This window comes from Populus euphratica, unplaced genomic scaffold (genome assembly GCF_000495115.2).
Source record: "Populus euphratica unplaced genomic scaffold, PopEup_1.0 scaffold35.1, whole genome shotgun sequence".
Classification (NCBI taxonomy): domain Eukaryota; kingdom Viridiplantae; phylum Streptophyta; class Magnoliopsida; order Malpighiales; family Salicaceae; genus Populus; species Populus euphratica.
In genome coordinates, this window is record NW_011499860.1 from 2286128 (window position 1) to 2307393 (window position 21266).

At 32.2% G+C, this 21266-nt stretch overlaps 2 protein-coding genes across 4 annotated transcripts; both read left to right on the forward strand.

Moving 5' to 3' along the window:
• Window positions 1–401: 401 nt before the first annotated feature.
• On the forward strand, window positions 402–5339 carry LOC105124648 (uncharacterized). The gene is given in 4 exon segments (XM_011024750.1): window positions 402–1783; window positions 1785–2355; window positions 2606–2677; window positions 4133–5339. Coding segments are annotated over 2 exon segments (1839 nt in total). The 5' UTR covers window positions 402–514; the 3' UTR covers window position 2355; window positions 2606–2677; window positions 4133–5339.
• Window positions 5340–9069: 3730 nt separating this feature from the next.
• LOC105124651 (MADS-box protein JOINTLESS-like) lies at window positions 9070–15885 on the forward strand. 3 transcript variants are annotated; one of them, XM_011024755.1, is made up of 9 exons: window positions 9070–9197; window positions 9536–9753; window positions 13445–13523; window positions 14472–14533; window positions 14622–14721; window positions 14817–14858; window positions 15077–15118; window positions 15201–15340; window positions 15633–15885. In XM_011024755.1, exons 2-9 carry the CDS (start codon window positions 9572–9574, stop codon window positions 15649–15651), a joined length of 666 nt encoding a protein of 221 aa, XP_011023057.1. In that variant the 5' UTR covers window positions 9070–9197; window positions 9536–9571; the 3' UTR covers window positions 15652–15885. The 3 variants fall into 3 exon arrangements, with proteins under 3 accessions (XP_011023057.1, XP_011023055.1, XP_011023056.1); XM_011024753.1 differs by lacking the exon at window positions 15633–15885 and having other exon boundaries at window positions 15201–15545; XM_011024754.1 differs by lacking the exon at window positions 15633–15885 and having other exon boundaries at window positions 9542–9753; window positions 15201–15545.
• The last annotated feature ends 5381 nt before the right edge of the window (window positions 15886–21266 follow it).

The following is a 21266-nucleotide window of genomic DNA, read 5'->3' on the forward strand; positions in this document are numbered from 1 at the left end:
ACCAAGTTTAACAATATCATTACACCAACTGATTTTTTAACAAATCCAAACTGATTTAGCAATCAAATTAACTGAATTTCGTATTAACTTGTCGGGCTGGTATGGGTTAATAGCCATGTTCCAGGGAGGTCTCACGGTCGGGTTTGTTTTTTAAATTTTGACCGTAGCTGACTAGCTGTCTCAACACTTTTTAACGACCAATATAACCCCCTTTTAAATCCCCGTTAACAAACAGAAACACCACTTTTCCCTCCTTATATGACCAAAACACCCCTCAACAGTCAACCATTCCCATTTCCCTTCGACACGACAAAACCGTGGACATATACGAAATGACCAAAACAACCCCTCCTCAAATCCCTCAAGGCAGACAATTTACGTAGTTCCTCTAAAACTTCCAGTTCTTTTTCGTCTACTCAAAAAATTCAAGTTTTCCTCCTCCTCGCCCACTAAAATAACAGACCAATAAATTTGTAGAGAGAGAAAGTATTTTTAGAGAGAGAAATAAAAAGAAATGGACGGGAGCAGCAGCGCAGGAGGAAACGGTTACAGAGTAGAAGCAGAACGGGGGTTATCTATATCAGTGAAACTCTTAGCCGCACGTGACTTGCACGGGGCTAAGAGCTTTGCGATCCGATCCCGAGAATCCGACCCGAAACTCTATCAATTCGCTGACCAAATCATCGCCGTTGCCGACACTCTTCTTGCCGGAGAGTTATGCGTTGAGAACAACCACTACTATGATTACTATACGATTCTCCAACTTGGTCGGTTTACTCAGGATCTCGAACTCATTGCGAATCAGTATCGGAAACTCGCCTTATTGCTCAATCCGACGAGTAATACGCTGCTCTTTGCTGATCAGGCGTTCGAGCTTGTGTCGGAGGCTTGGCTCGTTATTTCCAATCCTGCTAAGAAAGCAATGTATGATCATGAGTTGCAACCGAGTCAGCTCGGTCTTCTTGTGACTCAGCAACTGCCACCTTCACCATTTCAACAGCAAGCGCCGTATGCTCCAGAGCCGATTCGGCCAGTCCCGCTGTTCACAACGCCGAGGATGCCCGAGTCTTCTGTTCGGTTCCCCACTCAGCCCCAACCCTTGGATTAACTTCGGCCGCAAACTCAGCAAAGAAACCACCCGGAGCCAGCTTGGCGACAACCTCAGCAGAAGCCCACTGAGCCAACTCATCAGCCTCCCCCGCTGAAGGCCGCTACTGAGCCAACTAAGCAATCAACTCCTCAGCGGAAGCCAACTGAGCCAACTCAGCAACCTACCCCGCTTAAGGCCGCTACTGAGCCAACTAAGCAGCCTACCCTGCTGAAGGCCGCTACCGAGCCACCAAAGCAGTCAACTCCGTCCAAGACTCCCAAGGAGCCAACTTGGCCAGAAGTTGTGATTGGGCTAACTCGATCAGTTCCAAAGCGGAGTGTCGCTGGTTCGACCCGGCGAGTGACTAAGCTCAAAGCTCCCACCACCGCTGCTGCTGTCATTGAGACAACGCATGTAACTCCGTCAGCTAGGAAGACGAGTACGAGTGAGCCAGAGGCACCGAGTTTATGGACTGCGTGTCCTTATTGTTATATACTTTATGAGTATCCAAAAGCTTACGAGGAGTGTATTCTGAGGTGCCATAGTTGTAGGAGGGCATTTCATGCTGTCATGATACCAGCACCGCCGGTGACTGGTAAAGATGCATGTTTTTGCTGCTGGGGATTTTTTCCATTGGGATTTTCTGGTAATAATGAGAAAGGAGCTAATGGTTTTGGTAGTAATTGGTCGCCATTTTTCGGCAATGTTTGCCACTCCATTCCAAGCTGGTGATGCTGTTCATAGTGGTGGTAAAATGTATAATAAATCGAAGCAAAAAGTGATATATAAAGATGATGTGTATATAGATATCTCTGACCCAAGTGAAGAGGAGTCTGATTCTGGTGATGAGTGGGGTAGAAATATGAGAAAGAAGGCAAAAAATGCCAAGGGGAAAGGAACTCTCGATAAAAAAGTGAAGAAATTGCCTAATGAAGGACTGAAGGAGGCGGGGGCAGGGACAGGAAATATTCAAAATTTGGATAGTGATGGCGGGGGTAGCGTGCCAGAGGAGGTCGTGGGAAAAGGGGAAGGGAGTAGCGGGAAGAAGAAGGCTGCAAAAGATCTGGGGAAGTTGGATTTGAATGTGATGTTTAGTAATGAGGTGGATGAGGCTGCGCCTGGACCAAGTCAAAGGAATGGGCCTGGGAATGAGGAGGAGGATAATATTGAAGGGATCGGGTTTTTTGAGGGTCTTGATGAGTTTTTGAGTACCGTGCCCATACTTTCGGTCGTAGGGGATGATATGGTGAAGGCTACTTTGTGATGTAAGGCCCATCGTTTTTGTTTTTACCTTGTTGTAGCTGTTTATTGCAATGTTGTAGCATGATCATGTAGAGTTATTGGCATTTTGTCTGCACAACTAATTTGTAGTTGAAATCTAATATTTGTTTTGCAGGCATTGTTGTTTTTTCTGCATGATGTTTGCAGAATTGCCTTCTTGTTGAAATTTAATCTTATTTCATTTGATTCTAGTTACTTCTTAACTATCTGGAATGGTTTATTTCTTCTGTCTAGACTTTGATGTTGGTGAGGGTTTGGTGGTCGCAAGTAGCAGTGCTAAAATATTCAGTTCAACGAATGACTGAGGTCTGTCATCACTGAACCTTGCATAGTCTTTTATCTGTCGCGGAAATTTTTTTCATATGTGCGTAATTTTTTTTTTTGTAGCTGTTTTGCTGCACTTTTATTTCTTTACTTCCATTAAGTTTTCTGAATAAGTTTGCTTGATGCATATGTTATTTCATCTCTGATTGATAGGTTGCTTTTTCTAGATTTTCAATCGGTACTCTTCTGTATAGTTGAGTGATGAAAATAAGGAAATGACCAGAGGAGATATTGTAGTCTTTAATGTCCACTTTCCCTCCCTTTGTTATAGTTCTAGATTATAAACGAAAGGCAGTAACTTAAACGATAAGATATGCTGCAGTGTTGTGAAAGGCGAAAGGCGCTACAAGGCTCCAAGCCTGTAAAATGCCATGACTCTCGCCCGAATGAACCAAGGCGATGTGCTATAAATTAAATAAAAAGTAATATTATATTATATAAATTTAAAATATACATCTTCCCAATTAAGATAGAAAATATAAAATACCATAACATAGCCATGTAAAGCTATATTTTTCACCCTTAAAACAAAATAAGATAATTTAAAGTAGTGAGTAATCAAATAGATTAAAAAGCAAAATAGATAAAAACATAAGTCAGTTAAAAAAGAAAAAGAAGAAAAATCCAACATAAAAATAACTTCAAGCAGGCGCTAGCCTTAACGCATTGCACCCACTGACCAGGTGCTCGCCTTGCGGCGCTTCATTGAAATCCAACGCCAGAGGCCAATAAAGGTGCTGGGGCCTCACCTGGAGTGCCTTTCGACAACACTGATATGCAGTTCAGGTTTCCATGAAATTTATGAGAGAGGTTGCCACAGCTGCAACTTGCTGTGCCATACATATGCTCAGTGTTTGCGTGTAAGATAAAATAAAAAATCAATATCACAACATACTGGAGGGCGTATGTGGACAACATGGTGAAAATGGTTCCTTTAGGGATGCTACTTATGAGACTTTCAAGGTATATCAGAGAAGCATGTTTCAAGAACCACGGAGTTTATTAGGCATTTCAGAACTATAAAATTTCATTATAAAATGGAATAAAGCCTCTACATTTTTTCGGGATTTTTTTTCAAAGATCTTAAATGATTTCATGTTGTTGAAAAGTGTGTTGTTGAAGTTGCTAAACTGATTGAAGCGCTTACAATACACTTTTGAGTTGTGCATCAATTTTTAATCCTGGTCCAGCAATAACAGATGCAGTCTGCAGCCCTATTAGCTTCATTCCAGTCCACAAACCTTGCATTACCTTTGTGCTAGGCTTATCCCTTACTTTCTCTTGGATATGCCTAGTTGTTCACAGCTATGCTCTTGTAGACTTGGTGAAGTGTTGCCTTTCGTTCTAGCTTTGCTGCATCTCTTTCTATCGTTCCATGATTAATATTGCATTAAAGTCCTGCCCAGGATCATAATCTTAATTCTGAAAAGCATGTAGGTTGACCAGCTCCTCAACTGTATATAATACACGAGGAATATTCTGTGAGAGGGGAATGAGTTTCCTAAATGTGACGTCGTCATGCAACCCTTATTTTGTGAGCAGTGAAGTTGGGACTCCTTTGAGCTACTCAGGTACCATCTGTTGCTCTCACTCTTGTACATGAGGTTTCCCTGTGAAGCACTGCTCCCAATGCAATTTTTAATGCCCGAACAATCATTATTGTCTATTTATGACAGTTAATTTCTTTGAAGTGTAGTTTCTGAGCCATTAATCCATCTTGTTATTCGTAGCCTCATTCAGTTTTATCCTTCCCATTTTCTTGGTGCTACTCAACGAGCAGCCTGTTTATGCTGTGCTACTCACCGAATTTCATGTATGTTCATTTACATCATTGCATGCAGACCATATCCTTCATTTTTTGCATGCCCTGCTCATGATCTGATCTAGATATTAGCAAACCATTCACAGAGTATTGATAATGATTTCCCATCCCTCAACTTCTTTTATGTGAGAGGTATGATCCAGCCTGTCATCGGTAAGATTCCCTGCTTTCATACAGGGTAACAACGGCTTCCGTGCCCGGTTGCAAATTTTATTGACTGATCCATTGTGTTTTTTTTCATACACACACTCCTACGTGCAAAGGATGATCTATCCTTCCTGGTTCAGGCCTTCAGGGCAATAACAACAATTTCATTGGTTCAATCCACACCCTTTCATTATATATTGGGTCCATATGTAGACACGCACACCATTTTCTTTCAGTTGCATACATATTTTAGCCTCCTAGCTTGGTTCTCTTTGTTTAATGGCTTGCTGCATGATTAGCTGCTAGAGATGAAGAAAGTTTTACAGTGGACTGGAGGAACTTGTTAAATAACAGGGAGTTGCTTCCACTGTATGTAAAAGTGAAATGATGGGTTCCATGACTCTTCGATCTGTGGGGCTTAGAATGATTCTTCTTGTGTCTGCATCTCTCCTTGCTCTTGCTTAGTGCCCGCAGCAGCAGCAATACTAGTGCATGGAAGTAAAATGTCTGTCTACATACATGTTACTAGCATCTCCATCTTTCTTTTATTCATTTTACATGCTCTTCAAAGATAGTGCAGTGGATGGGAAAATTTGTGTTTCAAATTAATTTTAACCAAATATCAATGTGACTTGATACCTTTTCTTGCTAAATCAAGTTTGTCATGTTCTGTGGGCGTAGGGAACTCGGTTTTTCATGCCATGACTGCGATTTGTGAAGAGCAGGGTTTCAAGTATTTCTAGCCACTCTCAATCCAAGTATTTTTAGCTTGATCTTAATAAATAAATAAATAAATAATTAGCAATGCTTTAAATTATGGTAAATATACAACATATAGAGACAGAGACTAAAATATAAAATATGAGAAAAATTTACAATTTTTATTTTGGTTAACTTTTTTTTTCATTTTCTTACTTCTTGAATTAGAGAGATGATAAACTGACTTAAAAATAACGATAAGAGAGAGAATAATCATTTGACACTAATTATAACCACAAAAAAAATTAATTTTAGTGTCAAATATTTTCTTTGGATGAAAGAAATTGCATTACTATGTTCTTTGACCTTCATCTTCATCTTGCTTGAAATGGTAAATATAAGTTTACAAGATTTTATCAATTTAAATTAATTTTTAGTTTTTAAAGTTTGACCTATTAAACTGAATTTAATAATAATGTTAAAGAGTTTCTATGGATATTTTTTATATGCTAATTAAATTATGGATATATAATTAACATGAAGTTTATGTTTTTTTTTAAAGATTTTTAATTCATTTTTTTATATCAACTTATCATATTTATCAATATTGTTTTTCCTTCAACCATAAATAAAACATTGTTACTCTGTTTGGATATTTTATTTTAAATTTGATTCTAACACCATAATGGATTTTTATTTAGAAAATAATGCTCATAATTTATAAAACATCTTAATATAAAATTGATTTTAGATTTTACAAGTGTTAATTTTTTTATTAAAAAATAATTTGAAAAGGTAGAAAGCCGGGTTCAAATTTCATCTCTTGAACTAAATTTAATAGTACTCTCAAGAGTTTCCCGCAGTGTAAACATTCCTTTATAACGTTTTTTTATTTTTTTTTATTTGACCCGTAACATAAAGGTGGAGATAACTTTTAGATCTTGAGAATACAAATCTTATATCATGTGTAATCCATTATATAGCAACATCCCAAACATTATTATAAAAATATTTTTTTAAAAGTCTAAGTTTTGATTACGATTGGATTCGGTCTTTTCAATAAAAAAGATGATGTGATATAAGCACAATATTTTTTTTATCGGAGAGTACAATAATTTACGTACCTTTTCATTTTAAGTGAAAAAGATTTAATGAATAACTTATTTAAAAAACTATTAAATGCCTTATATATATATATATATATATATATAGAATCAACCTTTTGAACATACGTCTGAATGGAATAATTTAAAAATCAAGCTTTCATGCGATGCTAGCTGGTTTATCCATAGCTACGTATGGGGACCATAGCTACGTATGAATAGACTAGGGTTCCCATGGAGCATAACATAAAGCTAGAAGAAAATTGCTTGTTTTTCCATGCTTTTTGTTGACTGTACAGATGTGACATAGTTTTGCAGGCTCGACGATTTTGTAGCCTTATTTAGAAGGTTGTGGGTTCGATCTATTGTCCAAAAATTTACAAAATAATTAAATAATATTTTAAAAAACCGATAAATTTATGATAATAATTAAAATACTAGTATTCATACTAAACAATATAATTAAAAATATACTTGAGGACCAATAAAATAAAATATACTTGTTTATTGCAGAAATTAGCATATAATCAATCTAAAATTTCTTATTGTTATAAAAATAAAGGAACTAAATTGAAATTTAGATAAAAAAAAAGTATAAAATATTTTTTAAAATTTTTATATGAAAAACCCAAATTAATTCGTCAATCAAATCAATGATACACACTTAGCCCAAAACATATCCATAAAAATAGTACGATGATTTGTTTGACTTTATCACTATTGTCAACTATAGTCATGTTTGACTAAATTGATATAGGCATTGATATGAACATGTATATGAAAAAAAACATTATTATATCATTTAGTTAATTCTCGATAAAAATATTATAGAAGTGATGTAAGTCTGTTTGAGAGTATAATTATTGTTATTTTTTAAAGTATTTTTCATGTTGAAATGTATTAAAATAATATTTTTTTTTTATTTTTAAAAATTATTTTTGAGATTAATACATCAAAACAATTCAATTCGAGACATAAAAAATTAATTTTTAATAAAAATAAAAATTTTAAAAAACATAATTTATACTACATTTTCAAAAGATAACTTTATACTTTATACTTTGAGGGAATTAGTTGTATTTATTTTTTAATTATTAGTAAAATTTATATGAATTCTTTAATTTTGATGTGTGCTTGGTTTTGATAATGCACGAAAGCTAGCTTAAAAATATCTTTAATTCACAAACTTAAAAAAAAACCATGTTACTACTATTGAAAGCTAACATATTGAAATGCTAGAAAGTAAGGATTGTATGGGTCCAATAAATATTAATGATAGGGAATTTAATTTCAAAACACATTTTCTTGCCTTTGGATTGTGATTCCCATCATTTTAGAAGGAATCACATTCCTTGCTTCCAAGAGAATGCAATGCCTTAGGAAATGGTGGATTCCTGATAGCGAAGAAGCTAAGATTTCTACTAAAGAGGTAAAGGATTAAAAAAATGTTATTATCGCAAGCATTACACTAATTCTTTTCAAATATATATTGTGTTTTAACCGTATATATTCATAAAATTAAGAACAAAAACAAATTAAGTTGTTTACTCTTTATTTTTTGTGAACGAAATTTAGCTAGTTATTAATAACAATAAAAAGAGCAATTTTGAACTTAAAATACTAGTTATAAATCCAGAAAAATACTATAATGTTTATTCTTTCACTCTCTTTGACTTGAGGATTAAAACATAAAAAAATAAATTTATGAATTAAAATATAAAAATACTTTTAAGATTAAAAAAAATAAAAAATATGGAGGCTAAATAAATAAAACAATGAGCGTAGACTTTAGTACAAAAAAATAAAAAGTTAGCTTCAACGTCAATTTTGGTTTCTAGAGTTTTAATTAAATATAATTATGAAAATTTGATTTGATTTGACCAAATCAATCATCAATTAATATCATAATTTTTTTCTATATTGTGAGAAATGCCTAAAAATTCAAAATAAATAAATTATTAAATTTAATTTAAAATTAATTAAATGTGGTAGGTTCAATTTGAAAAAAAAAGTGAATGAAAAAAATTAATTGATGTTGAACAAATAATGGAAAAAAACTTCGAGAACAAATAAATAATAACACTAAGCAAATTCACAACAATAATTAAATATTAGCTTTTCCATTTCTTTTCTTTTTAATTTATTTTTTAGATTTCCAAGCATTCTCCTTAAAACTTAAAAAATAATAATTAAACAATCGGGGAGCAAATTGCACACCGTGACTAGGTCGAGATGACTCCGTTAACGTCTTTTTCTCTCTATAAATACCATTGGTGGAGGGACTTGACGTTGATTTTCTGTGAAGTGTCACTGCACCAAAAAAAATAGTTAAAGGAGGACGGAAATAAATGATTTAGATTATGTGTTTATTGTTATTATTATTATTATTATTATTATTATTATTATTATTACTATTATTAACTTTTTCACTCACTTCAAGATTCTTTGGGGAAAGTTTGCCCTTCTTTTATTGGAGCAAGATAAGTTTTTCTTAATTTTCCATATATAGGCGAGTTCTTTTGAGTGGTCGATGGACCCTTGCTTTCTTCAATTATTTTTTCTGTAATTGGCAGTATACCTTTGTCTCCCTCCCTCCCTCTCTCCTTTTGTGGTTTGATTTTTCTGTAGCCAAAGATCCCTTCTTGATTTCTTGCAATTAAGATCCACTGCTGTTCATTACTGTAACTCCAGATCTTCAGTTGATGTTTTTCCTTCTGGAGGGACTTCTCTGGTAAGGAAGTGATCCAGGTTTCTTTATTTTGTATCATCACTCTTTCTTCTCCTTCTTCCTTCTCTGTTCATGTATTTTAATACATGTGTGCATACATATCATTCAAGAAAAAATTGATTTCCTGGTAAATATACTTGTTGAGTATGTATGGTGCATGCTTTTTCTCATTCAATGTTGTAAGGGGTTTTGATTTTTCTGCCTGTAAACATCGGTATTGTCCTCTATTAGTGAGCATATAACACTAGGTCTACGGTTTTTTTACCCTGTCTCTCTCATCCTCCTAGGGATTGTATTTTGATCAGTATGTGATGAATTATCTTGGTTGATTTTGCATGAAGGGTTAGTTGGATTTTTGTTTCTTTTACTCGGGGAAGATGACTCGAAGGAAAATCGAGATCAAGAAGATAGACGACGCAATCGCAAGACAAGTTACTTTCTCAAAGAGGAGAAGAGGGCTTTTCAAGAAAGCTTATGAACTCTCAACTCTATGTGATGCTGAGATTGCTCTCATGGTGTTTTCTGCATCTGGCAAGCTTTTTGAGTACTCAAACTCAAGGTCCTTCTCTTTTTCATTATCTTGCTATTTTCGTCTTCATTTTCTCATCTCAATTGAAAAAAAGAAGAGAATGGTTGAAATACATGCACAATAGAACCTCTCGATATCTGTGAGCAAAATGATATATTTCAAGGGAAGAGGAGAGGGGAGTGCTTTAGGGAGAAATTAGTATGGGTGGAGAATAGAAGGGATAACATTCAATCTAGTAATATCTTCTCTTTCTAGTCGATTTTTTAGCTCAATTGCTATATGAAACTTTAAAAATTTATGGTTTAATGTCGTAATTGTTTATTCTGCCAAGAGAGACCAAAGCCACTGATATCATTAAGTTGTTTTTGCCATTTTCTATGCACCTAGAAACCACTACTTACTATAAGGACGTGCTCATAAAATATAGGGCATAGACTACTCGATTAGGTAAGGCCTTCATTTTGCAGAAAATTTTCGGTCAAATTCTGAAACTTCAATGCCCCTAAGCTAATATAGCACCACCTATACGTATTCTTTGACAAAGATCATTGATTACATCTGCCTATAATGATGAACTAGAGTTCTGGAACCCATGCTACGATTGCGTTTTGAAAAAAAGCAAGAAGAACCCAATATCCGGTAAGACACGAACAGTAAAAAAATACCTGTCAATAATATACGAAAAAATTGAAGCAAATTTTCATTTTTATAAGTTACTTGAAATAAAACAAATATTAACCAAAAGATAAGGAAAAAAAAACATAGAGAAGCTAAGGGGTTGATTTGAAAACTGCATGTTAGGATGCACAAATCGAGGGGGAGAAAGGACCAAAAAAAGAAAAAAAAAAAAGAAATGTCCGCCAAAGCCAAACCAGAATTTCATTTTCTGCACACGCCACCTTAATATGGAGAAGACACCGAGATGAATTTAATGACACCCGAGAATGATGTTTTTAGTAGTAGGAGTCAACCGCATACACTATCCAAAGATGACAGAGTGGTTGATGCCTTGATGCGTGCCTAGCATGCCCTAATTTTGTTATTGTTTTTTAAGAAATGGAGTTTTAATCATAAAATGTTGAGTCCATCTAGCATTGGGTAACAACTAAGTGAATAAAATTATAATGAAACAACTAACATAAAAGTATATGTAAGTTTTTTTTTTTTAAAGACAAATTACCAGTTAGTTCTAGTTCTGTGGTCAACTCTGAAGATCTATAAGTTTATTTTTATATTTTATCTTTCAAGAAAATTTTTATTTATTTAAAAAATTACCATTTGAAAAACAAATTACTTAAAAAAACTTGTTGGGAAATGTTTTCTAAGATGAAAAAGGACATATAATTTTTTTAATCTATTTTTAAAATTTTATATGAAAATATAATAAGACATAAACTTACCTTAAAGAGAAATCTGAAAACTGAACTAATTGGTCTAACAAAAATATTATAGAACTTAATTGGCCATTTATCTTTCAAAAATAAACTTTTCGGTGCTTATCCCAACAATCAATCAATTTCAATAAACATTTTCCCTTAATATGTAGTTTTTCTTCAAAACAGAGAATGCATTTGCATTCTGACAAAAAAAAATGTAAAATAGTAATTGATATTTAGTATGAAAATTAAAGTTTTAACTTGATTTTTAGTAGATGCATCTCAATCCTAGTAACATGTGCTTATAAAAGGCATGTGATGGGTAGAGAATTTAAAATGAACACCAATTAGGGTTTCATGGCTAATTTCAAGTTTGACTTTTATTTTATTATTTTTCAAAAAACAATCACTTTTTGCTTAGAACTTGATCAATATAGTTGTAGACGTTAAGTTTTCCTTTTTATTGCATGTAAAATTATGAAATGATATTGTATGATTTGAATTTGATTTTATGTATTTTTTATCAATGACCTTGATTTTTATGTTTTCCCCTATAAAATAAAAATAAAAATAAATATCAGTGTCTCTTTATTTCTTTTTCTTATATAGGAATTTAATGAGCTTTTATGGTTAATTGATAATAATTGACTCCAGCTATATCCTTCTTGTGTCTGATTAATGAATTATTTGGTTTGGCACACATGCAAAGTTAGAATTTGGAGTAAGGGTGCAAAGAATTACTCTAATAAGTAATATTGTATGTAAGCAGAACCACTGAATCGAAAATGAATTTGAAATAATTACAAAATAGCCCATGTAAAGGATAATTTCGTAGACTATTACATGGTGGCTATCATGTGACATGGACTGATGGACAAGTTTCAAAAACTATTATAAGGGCTGCTATGAATATTTGAAGAATATAAGGGGAAAATTGCCCCTTTCTCATGCATTCATATATGTCCACCCTTGGATCGGTTTGGAAAATCCAGAAATAATCTCACATTTTGTATAAAAATTAGAACTAAACTTTCAAGTTAAATATAAAGATATGGAAAATGTACTAATAAATAATTTGTCTTAAAAAAGTATAAGACATACATTTTTCTTGTTATTTTAAGCTACTCTTTTCTTTTCTTTTTGGGGAGTTCAACAAGTATAGTTAATGAACATTTCATACTTGCTTGCAAGGATGGATTAGGGTTTGTTATTGTTAGATCAAGTTACTACTGTAAGCTTCTTGTAGGATTTGTTATTGATGTTGCATCCAATATTAGGGTTTACTCAATATTTGACACTTGAGATAAATTTCACATTACCATTCAAGATTTTCTGATGCTAGTTGTTTAAGTTTGCCTTTAGAAGATTCATCAATTACGCATGGATCATAACTAGCTAGGAGGCATCTTGTGGATGGTCTTGTACTTTGTTGCCCAGCCATGCTTTCTGCCTGTTGTGTAATTAGTCTGTGGTCTGGTGGAGTTAATAGTTGACTTCATGAGTTGGTGCGGCTGGTTTTGGTTACAATATTTGCTTGTTTTTGATTAGTCAGACTCAGTTTCCTCTCCCTGCTAATTATCTGGTAAAGTGAAGGTGTTTTTCTTTTTGCTGGTCTTATCATGACCATGGATTCCCCTCTCCCCTCTTGACTTCATATGGAATTCTCACTTCTTGGTTTCTGCTATTTGTGGGGTTTTTTTTGTGTATCTTGGCCAGCCTCCGTTTCTAGCTTCATGTATAGGGTATTTTGCTATTGATATTTGTTGTTGTTGTGTCTCCAATCTCAGATTCTTTTGCTGTCGTTTGGCTCCTGGAACCAATCATTCTTACGTTTGTGTGGATGCTGCTGTTTGGTCTGTGTTAAGTTATCATCTCTCTTGCTTTGTTTGATGTATCTTGACTAGATAACCTTTCTCTCTGCATCCTCAATTTTCTGCTTTCGCAATTCTAGTTAAATCGTGTCTTTCATGTTGCTGTTGACGCTATGTCTAGTCTTCTTCATTTTCTATTTGGACTTTGTTTTCCCTTTTGGATTTTCCAAGTTTTTGGATGATCACCCTGCCTTAACCATTATGACTCCTTGAAGCCAGGGTTTTTCCCTTGGCTTGTGCATCATCTGAGATTTTATTTACAAGAGATAGCTACCTTTCAATTGATATTTTTCTATTTATTATTGTAGAAAGAACATACTTATAATTAGAAAAGAGAGGGTATTTTCTAAAATAATACTTGGAACAGTCCAAGTAGCTAGCAATTAATTTTTCTAACAATAAATAGCTAGTTTTTACCTAATCTTCATAATCAATAATTCAAGAAATGACTTGGTCTACCTTTTGTTCTTTAAGCGTGGGGCAAGTGCTTGAAAGGCGCAATCTACATCTAAAGAACATCGACATGTTCGGCCAACCATCTCTTGAGCTGCAGGTAATTAGTTTTCATATTTTAGCTTACCAAGTTTTTGAATTTGCATCGATATGAAGATTGCTCTTAATATCATAGGAAGAAATGAATAAAGGGTAAACAACAATTCCTTTTCTTTTTGGCTTGCTAACCAAGGTGGATTGAATATTAAGTGCATGACTAGATTTTATTATAACTAGTTTTTCTTTGTTCTCTCGTTATTTTCCATCAAATTATTTTCCTAACCGTTAGAGAATAATATAAATTATATCTGAAGACTTCACCTAATATTTTTAAGTTTTTGAGTTAAATTGGTTCTTTGATATGATATCAGGGTCTTGATGACCAAGCGGCCATGGGTTTGAAATCTTACCATTTCTATTTATTTATTAAAAATTAAGCACAAAATTGTATGAATTTATTCAAATTTCAAACTTAAAGGGTTTTCATTTGAAGGGATGTGTTATGAAATAATATAAATTATATCTTGGGATTTCATATAATAACTTAAGCATTTTGGTTGAATTCTATTTGACACTAGCTTTTCTTTCACTCAAATGTGCATGTTTTTATTGTTGAAGAGAAGTATAATTTGTTTTGCTGCATCTCTAACATGTGTTGACTTAGATCATAAGTCTATTTGCATGCTATAGTGTTTTTATAACAATTAGAGATAATAAGTGTGATTCATGCTCAAGTTCTCTATCCAAATCATGTCCTTATGACTTAGATCATAAGCCTCAGCCTCTGAATGATAACTCAGGATTTTGAAATAGGATGTGATATTGATTTTATGGTTTGAACTTGTAAAATGGATGATGGCTTGCAACTTTACGCTAGATAATCTGATTCAGAAACTTTGAACCAAGTTGAAGAAGGAGGAGATCTCATTTCAATAATCTAACATTATTAAATTCCATAAGATAGCATGTTTATGCAATAAATAAAGGCAATATTCTGTTATCCTTTTAGCCTGATGGTGCTGTGTATGCCACGCTGAACAAAGAAATAGCGGAGAAAACCCGTGAACTGAGGTAAACTTACATGACTAATACTTGTTGCGACAATAGATGAACATTCCTATTTGCAATGCTGAGACATATAATGATCCATTGATGACAGGCACGTGAGGGGAGAAGACCTACAAGGATTGAACTTGGAAGAACTACATAAATTAGAAAAATTAATCAAAACAAGCTTGTGTCGCGTCGTGGAAGAAAAGGTTTGTGTAGTCTTTTCTTCTCTTGATTCAGTGGTTAGGTACGATAAAAACTCTGCACAATACCTAACACATGTTTCAACTTCTATTTGCTTCAGGAGGGTAAAATTATGAATGAGATCAATACTCTCAAGAACGAGGTCACATTCCTTACTTCAAACATTTTCAGGATATTCATGCAAAAATTCATAAAAATTATAAATTAAGATTCAAAACTTAATCATGAATCAATAAAATCAAACACGGCCATATATATGATGAGCATAAACTGATATTATTACCACACTTTCTTGGATTATCAAATGATTACCATGGTCACTGTCTATTCAATTCCATATTATTTTTTGTTAATTTGTAGGGGGAGCAATTAGTAGAAGAGAACCGGCGATTGAAGCAGCAAGTGAGACTACGAGATCCCTTTCGAATTTTCAGTCCCTTCTTGTCACACACTCTCAATTTTGAGTTCAGTTTTTATTTGGCAGGTGATGAATTTATCAGCAGGCCAAAGGCATTTGCTCGAACCAGACAAGTCATCAGATTCTCTGGTGACCAATACCAGGAGCATGAGCTCAGCTGATCCTTGTCAGGACTGTGACAGCCCTTGCGCTTTTCTTACACTAGGGTTGGCTTGTTACACTAATTCTCATGCATATATTTTCTGTTTTCGTTCACTAGTTCTTACAAACATCATATATGGCCCAAGCAATAAATCATATTTAATATCATTTTTTCTTGCGGTTTCACGCCTCATTCAAACTCATTATAACTACATAAATCCAAACAACTTCAAACTGATAATGACATAGTAGTTTATTTACTTGCTGTTTTCCAGGTTATTCCTGTCAGTTAATCTTTATCGTTCTGGTTCCTGGTAGTGTTAATTTTTATATAATGCAACTCCAAAATTCTTGCAGGTTACCTTTTCGTGTTTGAATTGGAAAGATGGAGGCGCATCCAGCAAGAGTATTTTTAGCTTGATCTAAATAAATAATAAAAAAGAACATTTAATTGTAACATATGTACCAAACTGAACAGAGAATCCCCTTCATTGTGGTCTTATTCTTCTTTTTTAAATCGACTGTAAAGAATCCTTGAATTAATTTACACGTTAATCCTGTTAATCTTAAAGCGTTCATTATACGTTAGTTTAGTAAATTTTAAAAAATTTAATTCATTCAAATAATTTTTTTTTTGGGTAAAACAAAATCATTATCGAAAATATTATGTAAAATATATCTTCTATTTCTTATTTATTCTAGCTGTAAAAATGTTTTAAACTAGTTTCCAAGACTATAATTGGAGTTGTAGTGGGCGATATCTCTAGCGCCTAAAAACGAATCGAAAGCTTCGAGAGGCCCAATTTTACAGGTGTGGCATGGACTAGCATATTTTTGTACTAGAAAGTGAAATTTGCATGGTCATTATAATTATTTAATGATGAGCTCACTTTCAGTAAAATGTTTTTTTTTATAATATATTAAAATAATTTAAAAACATTTAAAAAATTAATTTATAATAATAAAATTGAAATTTTAATAAAAAACAAATTAAACCTCAAGGTACTGAGTTTGTACGTTGTAATTTCAAATTATCAATAGCACAAACCATTTTAAAAGAAGAAACTAGCTCCCATGACAATAAATAATAACAATAATAAAGAAATAATAACAATAATAAAGAAAGAGGAAGACAATCTAGCATATTCAAATGGGTTTAGACTACCAAAAGCCCATATAAAAACAATCCCAAAAAATTACATCACTGGCTACCAAGAAAGCCAATTTATAAGAAATAAAGTAGCCCAAATTGTGCTTTAACAAACAACGACCCAAGCAGAAAGATTCAAAGCGATCCAGTTCCATTCCATTTCTAGACCCTTAGCCATGCCCACCATAACCAGAATAGGTGCGTAAGTCACCATCCACCCTCTTCCATCTTGCAGTGGTAAGCAAATAAAGGTTTGATATTTCTTTAGAAAGATTAATTAAATGCATTTTGATAGAATCAACTTTTTGAACATACGTCCCTATGGAATAATTTTAAAATCAAGTTTTCAAGTGATGCTAGCTGGTTTATCTACAGTTACGTTTGTGGACCAAGCAAAAGTATGAATATACTTGGAGCATCACAGAAAGCTAGAAAAAATTCTTTGGTTTTCATGCTTTTTGTTGATTCAATAGATGCATCAGCGTTTTGCAGGCACCGTTGGTTTTTAAGATGAGTGGAAAGTTGCTTCTTGCCTTATTTAGAAGGTTGTGGGTTCGATCTATATGGTTTCAGGAAGGGGAAAAAAAACAGTTGAATTGTTTTGTCCCACAATTTGAAAGCTAGTTGCACAATAGCCTAATGCATATTAGAAGATATCTTCTTAGATATTGAGTTAGTGACCCGTTATTCAATTATATAATTTTTTTAAATATTAAAACAATGATATATTAGATTGATCTGAATCAATTATGACTAACTTGTAAAATTCATGATCTAAGTAATGAAATCATGATAACTCTATAAAAAACAAATCAAAATATATTATGAAGCTTAATTCCATATCAACTTAATATCAAAAGAAAAAAAAAATCAATTTAAAAATAAAATAAAATAAGAACAATTCAAGTAAGTTAGAGTAAACTTGCTAAACCCGCAATTTGGATTATAAAAACAAGATAAACCTATAAAAAGCAAACTAAAAAGGATTAGAGAGTCAATTCCAAAACCGCCAGAATGCTAAAGGGCAAGGTTGAAAAAAATCAATTTAAAAGAATGATAAATTAAAAAAAAAAACCTTGAGGCAACCTTGATTAGCTTGTAAAACCTGTGACTAGGGTTATAAAATCGAGATAACCCCTTAAGTTTTTTTTTGAAAAATTAAAAAATTCAATTCCCAATTAACCAAATGTTTTATGATGAAATTGAGAAAAAAATAATTAAAAAGGACTCTAAAAAGAAATGATCCAAGTTAACCTAGATTAATTGTTCAAACTCGTTTCCTAAGTCATGAGATTAGGATTACCCCATAAAGAGAATAATTTGAAAAAAAATTAAAAAGCTTAATTCTTAATCAATCTAATACCGAAAGATGAGATTGAAAAGTAATTAAATAAAAAATCACCTAAATAAAAATAAAACAACAATAAACAAATAAAAACCAAAATTGACATAAGAGAAAATTGATGCAGAATGACATGAAACCGAAGGTGAAGAGAGATAAAAAAAAGAGAGGAAGGGAAAACATGATGCTAATGATAGACCATTTAAAATAAATGATCTAAGTCAATATATGTTAACCTTCCAAACCCACAACTTAAGTTATAAGATCAAGATTACCCTATACATAGTAAATAAAAGAAATGAAGCTTAATCTCCATTCAATCCAATGCCAAATGATGATATTGTTAAAATAATTTCAATAAGAAAGGCTAAAAAAAAAAACAAATAGAAATCAAAAGGGAAAAAAAATTGCTATAAGAGAAAATTGAGAAAGCATGACGTGAAACATAATATCAAATGAGAAAAAAGAGAGTGGGAAGTTGATGACACACCATCTATAATCCATAACACACCACCTTAACTTGTAGCCCTTGTTGAGATGATTCAATAGACATGACAGAAGCTTTTGAGGCTAGAAAAGGATGCATATGCCTCCATTGCATGGCGAATCTCCTCGCATGATTGCACTTGCATTGCATGAGCCATCAATTCCCTCATTACCCATTCAATTTCTTCCCTGCTTTTGTTTCAGCTTCAAATTGAAGGCCAAGGTATTCTGAAATATTTCAAGATCCCTCAAGCCTTAATTGCTTTAGATAAATAAAATTATTTTTTATTTTGTAAAATTGAGCATAGATTGCTTGATATAATATTTTCTTGACACCATGAGATCCTTATATCTAGGCAACAATAAAAAATATTAAATCTAATCACAAATAAACTCAATATAAATGATCAAATTGAACAAATAATCAAATGATAAAAATAAGGGCCAGATATTTTTCCATGCCTATTCAATTCAGTCCTTGATGCTAGCAAAAAAAAAATGATTGTGTATTTGTCTAGATTCGATCCCTATGCTTTAATTGTTTAAAATAAATAAAATTTCATATAATTTTATGAAACCATTACCAACCGAGCCATAAATTGTTTTTTCGACATCATAAAATCCCCTAGCACAATTATCTAGAAAAACCACCAAGTCTAATCCTAAATAAAAGCACCGGTAAAGTGAAAACAATTGAGGGATCAAAATGAAAAAAAGGAGAAGACATGATGGAACAATATTACAATCCATTATTATTATTTTTTGTCTTGATGAACAATGAAAATGCCATACCCCTTAGTTTTACTAACTCATTGGCCCATGCTACGCGGAGGGTCAGAGCAAAAAATATTTGAAGTGCATAAAAAAAATATCTAGGCATTAATGACTTGTCTCAATCTCCTCAAATAAGAAAAAAAAATTTAACCATAATTTGAATGATATTTACACCTAATATTGTGATGGAAAAATATTTGATATATATAGATTAACCTGGGTTGATTTGTGAAACTCATTGGGATAATCTTGAAAAAAAATTTGGAAAGCTCAATACCAAATTAATTCAATATTAAAGTTTAAAATCAGTAAAAAAAATATTCAAGTAAAAAACCTAACTGAACTCAATTAACCAAGCAAATGCTCGAGTAAGTAGTGCACGTCATTAGATTCAATAATTTTTTTATTCCAAAGATTATTTTTCATTTAATATTATGACAATAAAGTGCATGATAATTTTTTTATATGACACATTTTTTTGTAAAGTAAATAAACCATGATAGGCACGTGGGGTTGAGATAGAAAAAGTAGATCATTGATAACAAATGGTGAAATTGTATTCTTTTAGGTTTGAATCAAATTTAAAAAAAAAAAAAGAAAGAGAGAAAGATCATTGATAACAAATGATAAAATTATATTTAAAAAAAATTGAGACATAGAAAAGGAATTAAACAAAAAAATAATAATAACTCGGATATTGCAGATTAACTCATTAAATTTGTGACCCAACTCATAAACTTATTTGGATTTAATGATTTTTTAATCAAAATATAAAATAACAAAAAAAAAATTAAAAGATGCCAAGGCACGTGGGCTTGTGGCCCAATGTGTCTGGGAATTAAAAAATAAATAGCCAAAGTGTTTAAGTCTTCTACCTAACTTACCTATTTTTTTTCCTTAATCATCTAATTTATTTATTTTTAAAAAAGACAAAAGATGATATGTTTTTTGCTTTTTATATAATCAAGTGACTAGAGGTCACTAGAAAAATAAGGTCCTGATTGTTTTGCCTTAATATCTATTTTTGATCTGAAACATCTAAAAAAATCCTAATAATCTATATAAAACTATCCTTTGTCTCCAAAACCCAAAAAAAAGAGCAAAAAATACTTAAATCAACATGAATAAAAAAATATTCATGCGGTTACATCTACCTTCTCAATAAGGAGAAAGAAAAAAACATTTAGGTGAAACTCTCCTTACAAAATGGAACTTATTCAACTATTTTTATAGTCAAAATTGTTATTAACGATAACTCTCTCGTTCTACACTAAAATTTGAAGGCTCTCTCTCTCTCTCTCTCTCTCCCCGTTATAAAAAAATAATTGAAGAACGAGGAGAATGAATTTTAGTAACAAAATTGAATTTTTAACAACTAAAAAGATTAATCACTTATAAACTGAAAAAGATGGAAGACCAAAAATTAGATTTTTTATATGAAATTAAAAGCTACTACCTATTTTACTTAACCTTTTTTATTTTGATCATTTATCCTTCAATTCAATTAGTTCTTCAAAAAAATATGCAATTGGATTTTAATTTGGGCTTAAAAGAGTTTCAATTGCTCAAAAAAAAGTTCAAGGATCAAATTAAAAATTAAAAAAAAATACATTAGTGTAATGCAAAGTGATTTGTGAGATATTGAACAATGCATCTCCAACAATAAAAACACAACATGGCTTAGTGTTTTTAATAATGTTTTAAATCAATAAAATTTCATATAATTTTATCAAATTGATCATCAACTGAGCCACAAAATATTTTTTAGACATTATGAAATCCCCTAGCCTAAGTAGCTGAAACAAACCACCAAGTATAACCCCAAGTTAACACAACATTAAATAAACAAATGAAAAAAAAATTGAGGGACCAAAATGAAAAACTCAAAAGGACTAAGAGAGAAGGAAGAGAGGAAATTCCATGGAACTCTATTACAATCCATTTTGTTATCTAGGTAAACAATGAAAATATCATGCCTCTTATTATTATTATTTTTTTTGTAATGTAACTAGTCCTAATGTTACGTTTCACTAAAAGCTAGACCAAAAGTTATTTTTAATGAAAAAAAATACATAGGCATTGTTAAGTTTTCTTAAATAAGAAAAATTTCAAAAATAAATTAAAAACTTCATATATACATTTATTAAAACTAATCGATAAACAAATGTGTTACTAAATGCTAAAAGAGTTATCAATGATAACCAAAGACTAAATCAAGAGGTTGAGGGTTACATGTAGG

What these genes read in the sequence shown, in the direction of transcription:
- LOC105124651 (XM_011024753.1), top strand. Translation starts at nt 9,572, where the DNA reads ATGACTCGAAGGAAAATCGAGATCAAGAAGATAGACGACGCAATCGCA. An exon ending in GTCGCGTCGTGGAAGAAAAG is followed by an intron (nt 14,722 to 14,816) that starts GTTTGTGTAGTC and finishes TATTTGCTTCAG; the next exon opens with GAGGGTAAAATTATGAATGA. An exon ending in ACCGGCGATTGAAGCAGCAA is followed by an intron (nt 15,119 to 15,200) that starts GTGAGACTACGA and finishes TTTATTTGGCAG; the next exon opens with GTGATGAATTTATCAGCAGG.